The 4,964-nt window shown below is 30.7% G+C and overlaps 1 protein-coding gene across 1 annotated transcript; it reads right to left on the bottom strand.

Moving 5' to 3' along the window:
- Window positions 1-2,760: 2,760 nt before the first annotated feature.
- On the bottom strand, window positions 2,761-4,176 carry LOC119671579. The gene is made up of 4 exons (XM_038082282.1): window positions 3,998-4,176; window positions 3,332-3,663; window positions 2,996-3,106; window positions 2,761-2,917 (listed from the first exon to the last, which is right to left on the bottom strand). Exons 1-4 carry the CDS (start codon window positions 4,148-4,150, stop codon window positions 2,767-2,769), a joined length of 747 nt encoding a protein of 248 aa, XP_037938210.1. The 5' UTR covers window positions 4,151-4,176; the 3' UTR covers window positions 2,761-2,766.
- Window positions 4,177-4,964: the final 788 nt, after the last annotated feature.

Raw genomic sequence — 4,964 nt, 5'->3', positions numbered from 1 at the left:
ATCTCGAAGAATCGAACCAGCTCCTTCGGAGCCAGTTTTCGAAGGGCTTCATCCTCTAGTTGGTATGCACCTAAAATTTTGTTCCTTCTGTGGCCTAGTGCATCACAGTTGGTGCTCAGATGTTTCATAGACTCTTCCTCATCACAGTAGAATCTGCAAATACTTACTACTTACTAGAAAAAATCTTTGCTATGAAATTCAATAATTACTGAACCAAACAAAACAGCTTTGTTATCATTATACAAGTATTTCATCACAGAATCCAATCTAATATCATATGAGTATAAGTTAAAATTGTTTGAAAATTAAACAAATTAAATTATTTTTTATACTGGTTGTATACGATTTGAATGCGAACTGCACATTTCAATAGAATATTTAGACTATTAAAGCATATCTTCAACTAAAATGTCATGGACAAAAAGATACCAACTACATTAATAGAGTTGCACTTCTCAGCATAAGGTTTGGAATTGTTTGGTCTTCATGTGAGTAGATGACGTTCCTATGTTAAGCTGCAAATTATGCGAATTGCATGCACTCCATTAACTTTAAAACATTTCATTTGTTGCTTGCATACTTAAAAGAGTGTCGTCTCCTGGTTCCAAGTATTGACAATAAAGAAAATGGGCAACATCATTTGCTGTCATTATTATTTGTAACTCGAGCATTGAAGTTGCTTTGTGTGTTGCTATTTTAATGCTGGTATACTTGAGTGCAATGGTTGGAATATTTAAATTGGTGTACTAACCTTTATGACTGACAATGTAACTGCTGCTCCACGTTTTTATTGGTCTGGTTTTGTCTGCACTGAACTGAATTGATATGATAACATCCTTTTGCACCTGTCGCAGGTACATCTTACTTATATATTTAATGGAGTTTGGAATCGTTTGTATATGATAATGTAAAATTAAAGTTTTTTTTTGTAATTACTTTGATATTGTTTAGAGTTATAAAAATGAGAATAATGGAGAATATATTAGAATGAACTAAAAATAAATATTTTTTAATACATTTATGCAGTTTATGTCAAACTTAATAGTACTTCAATGTACTATTGTATTATCGATACTCCTCCTAGAAGTTAAAGGAATTTATATATATATGTAATGATACTTCAATAAGAAACGTGAATTTAACTCAAAATGTAGAATATAAATAAGAACGAATTTATATCCATTTACAAAGAAACTTCATAAATTGGAAAGTATATAGGCGTTAGATTATAGCTAATCATTTTTGTTGTACATTCGTAAAGAAGACTAGAACTAACTTTTGAATTGATTAATGAAAAGGTGTTTCTATTCTTCCTACAACAATTTATTCCATAAATTAATATAATTTTAAAGATAATAAAAATAAATTTTACTGAAATTTAAATTAATTTAAAAAAAAATGATGAGATTCCCAAGTAGTAAACCTTTTTATATCAAATCTGCCGCCTTATTACTGAAATGAATTACTCTTCTCTCATTTGCCACTCGGATAGAGTGTGGAGATAGAGTGGTTAGATATCTCATTTATAAGAAACAATTTTATTGGGTTAAAACGGTTCTATTGCCACTAGGAAAAAAAATGATACATTCTTCTGGTCCAAAGCACGCAAACGATCATTTAAACTAATCACTTAGTTTAATAGGGATCCTTATTATTCTTGTTTATTCTTGTCTGCATTATTCGAAAGTGAAATGAAGTTTATTACCAATTGTTTTACTGATGTTGTTGTAGTTTTTATTATTGTTTTTATTGTTGTTGTAATCTATAACTATATGTACGCCTAAGTGTGAACATAAGTAAATATCAACTTTCTTTTCATATAAAAAAAGGTTCTATTTTTAACATACACTAATTGTATTACGACCAACAGTTGCATTACCGAAAATTACTAATGGTGTTACTAAGAAACTTTTAAATTTGAAGATCATAAGTTAAGTTTAGACTGACTGGGCGCTAGATCTATTCCTAGCGAGACCAAATTGATTTTATAGCAGGCCATGTATAGACGTACTGTTGGACACCAAATACCAAATAGAATAGAACTTCTATCTAGTTTTTTTAGTAGCTTAAGTTAGTTTAAGCTATGTGGGGGTAATATCTATTGGTTCGTAGCGATACCAAATATAATTGAACTTTTATATAGTTTTTATAGTAGAAATTTTTGCGAATTTAAGAAATACTTGAAGTTCTCTTTTTGAGTCAGAGTTACCAACCAATTCTTTTAAGATCTTCTTAACGTATTTTTAGACCAGAATTTAGTGTTAGTACACACGCTTTCCGCTTCTGGTACTGACAGTATTGAAATTAATTAATTCATGTAATAAAGTTTATATTAAATTTGATTTTTAAAGTCATTCATGACGAAAGAAACCATATTTCTTAATATAAACTATTGTTTTAATATAGAGGTATTTCGAATTGTAGTAAATTACAACAAATTTTTTTTTATTTAAAATTAATTGAAGGACAGTTTTGGATACTGGACACTGACTCTGAGCTTCAAATTTGGCAAGGCAAGAGTTCAATCCTTGGTACTTAGACTCTCAAAAAATTAACTACAAAAAATTTTGGTAATACTCTAACTAGCTGTATGTGGTCAGCCAAAAATTCGCAATTATTTAATAAATAATAAAATGTTGGTGTTCAAAATACTTCTCTAAAAATGTTTATACGTACAATACGTCAATTATCAAATCAATTTTGTCGTCTCCATTTTTAAATAAGAACATATTATTTTGACTATAAAAATTTCCCTTTTTATTATAATTAATCGAAGATAATAGAAATTTGATCAATCGGTGACACTGTACATTCACTGTATTTAAATTCACAATTACCTCCCGACCGCCCCAATATTTCCGCTTTCAAATAATCTTTATCGCTGGCTGTTCGAAAATCATCACGTGACGTTGACGGTCTAAATGAGTGCCAAAAAGCAACAAAAAAATTAAAAAAAAATTAATATTTATTCAGGTGGAAATCGCAAATTACGTACGTTAAAACAATGTGCAAAATTTCCGCCAACATACCGCTTTCATAGTGCAACGGCACAGATGCGTGCTCGCAAATGCTGCGCATTAGACATATGTGACCGGGTAAGCCAGACCTGTAAGTGGGAGCAAATAAAAAGTTGCTGATTAATTTTATGGCTACTTCTATTGTGCATTGGAATTGCATATATTTTGCATAAGTACTGAGGCTGTAACAATATATTTAAGTACTAAATGCAAGAACAAAAGCAATGCAAACTGCAAGCAGACAGCATTGTCCGCCGTATTCATAGCTTTTTTCTCGTAATTTTACTATTAACGTTTATTTACATTTCACATACCGGTTCAGTATTATTTCGATGGCTTTGTATATGATCCACCTATATATGGACGCATTTCTGTGTTGACTTTTGAAATTATCACCGAAATTGGAGCTCTCATTACCGTTCACAGTCCACATTTGAGTGCTTTGCGAGTGGGCCAACTCAAGTGCGTCTTGCGTGAGTGTGAGTGTCTCATTGGTGCTGCGGCGATGTATCGATTGCGGTTTTAAGTAATAGGGTCGAATTTCTTGAGCTTTTGTTGGTAGAAAGTATTCTACCTTCAATACATAACCCGATGTTACTGACTCAAAATGCAAATCCTCCACTGGAATGCCGATGCCGCCAATAAACTAAAAGCAATCATTATGCAAATGTTAATAAAAAAATAGCCAACGGCTTCGTTTTATATGAACTTTTTACTATTTTAATAATTTTCTCAATTTTCTCAATTTTCACAATTTTCACAATTTTCACAATTTTCACGATTTTTACAATTTTCAGAATTTTCAGAATTTTCAGAATTTTTGCAATCAAAATTTTGTTTGTTAATTTTGCATTCGTCCATAAAGCAAAGCAGAGCACTAAAATTTTATATAAATTTTTTGTTTGTTAAAACTCATTTCACTTAAAAATGATTAAGCGATTTTTTATACTACTTTTTAGTATTCTCATTGCAGTTCTTACTTGTACGCGAGTTGGTGCAGTTGGCGGAAATAGCAGGGTTCTGGCTTGTTCCTTCGCCTTTCTTCGATGCTTGGTTTCCATATCTGATTTAATTGTCTGTAGAAATATCAGCGTTAAAATTGTTATGAGCCAAAAGTCAAAAGTTAATTCCATTTATCTCCGTTCAATAGAGTGAGATGTTTTTGTGGTAACAAATGGTTGGCAACTGAACCCAATAACTGATAACTGGGAGCAACAATTGGAGCAACTGATGAACTAACATAAATTGTTTGGCTCTCAGCAGTAGTCTTGAGTTGTCTGCATAATAATTCGTATGAAAAATAAGGTGGAAAGTATTTGAAAGATACTTTTTTACGCACAAAATCAATTAGCATCGATTAGTGTGGAATTACTACAATTTCGTTTTCATTGTCGTTATAAGTATCTTAAAATTGAATTTGGGTAAATGGATTAGATTCTAATGCAAATATTAAGTTTAAGCTTGTTTACCTCATGAATTTATAATTTATGTGGGAAGATAGTTTATAGTATTGTGATAAATATATATACTTGTTTGTGTTTAAAATTGTTTAATATGGCATACGTGATTTAAGAAAACATTAAGTATTTAAATTTAATGGATATGAGTTGCAAATTAATTTGAGAAGACAGTTTAGAATTTAATGTTTTCAATTTCAAAATCTAATGGGTATGTGATTAGAGCTGGATAGCCGAGACCTAATACACACCAGATAGTTTGATTTATTGAATAAGTGTTTCAGAAAAGTAAACTTAGATTATGGTTTGGAATTTAATCTGGTTTGGAATTTCAAAATCTGATGAGTGGGTAATTAGAGCTGGCTAGCCAAGATCTAATACAAACCAGATACATTGATTTAAGAAAAAATGTGCTGGCAAAAAGAAATTGAGAATATGATCTTCAATTTAATAAGTTTTATTTCTAGTCGAGATCTAATACAAACCAGAT

This window comes from Teleopsis dalmanni, chromosome 1 (genome assembly GCF_002237135.1).
Source record: "Teleopsis dalmanni isolate 2A chromosome 1, ASM223713v2, whole genome shotgun sequence".
Taxonomy (NCBI): Eukaryota; Metazoa; Arthropoda; class Insecta; order Diptera; family Diopsidae; genus Teleopsis; species Teleopsis dalmanni.
Note: the sequence above shows the minus strand (reverse complement) of the source record. Positions and strands in the feature narration are given on the sequence as shown.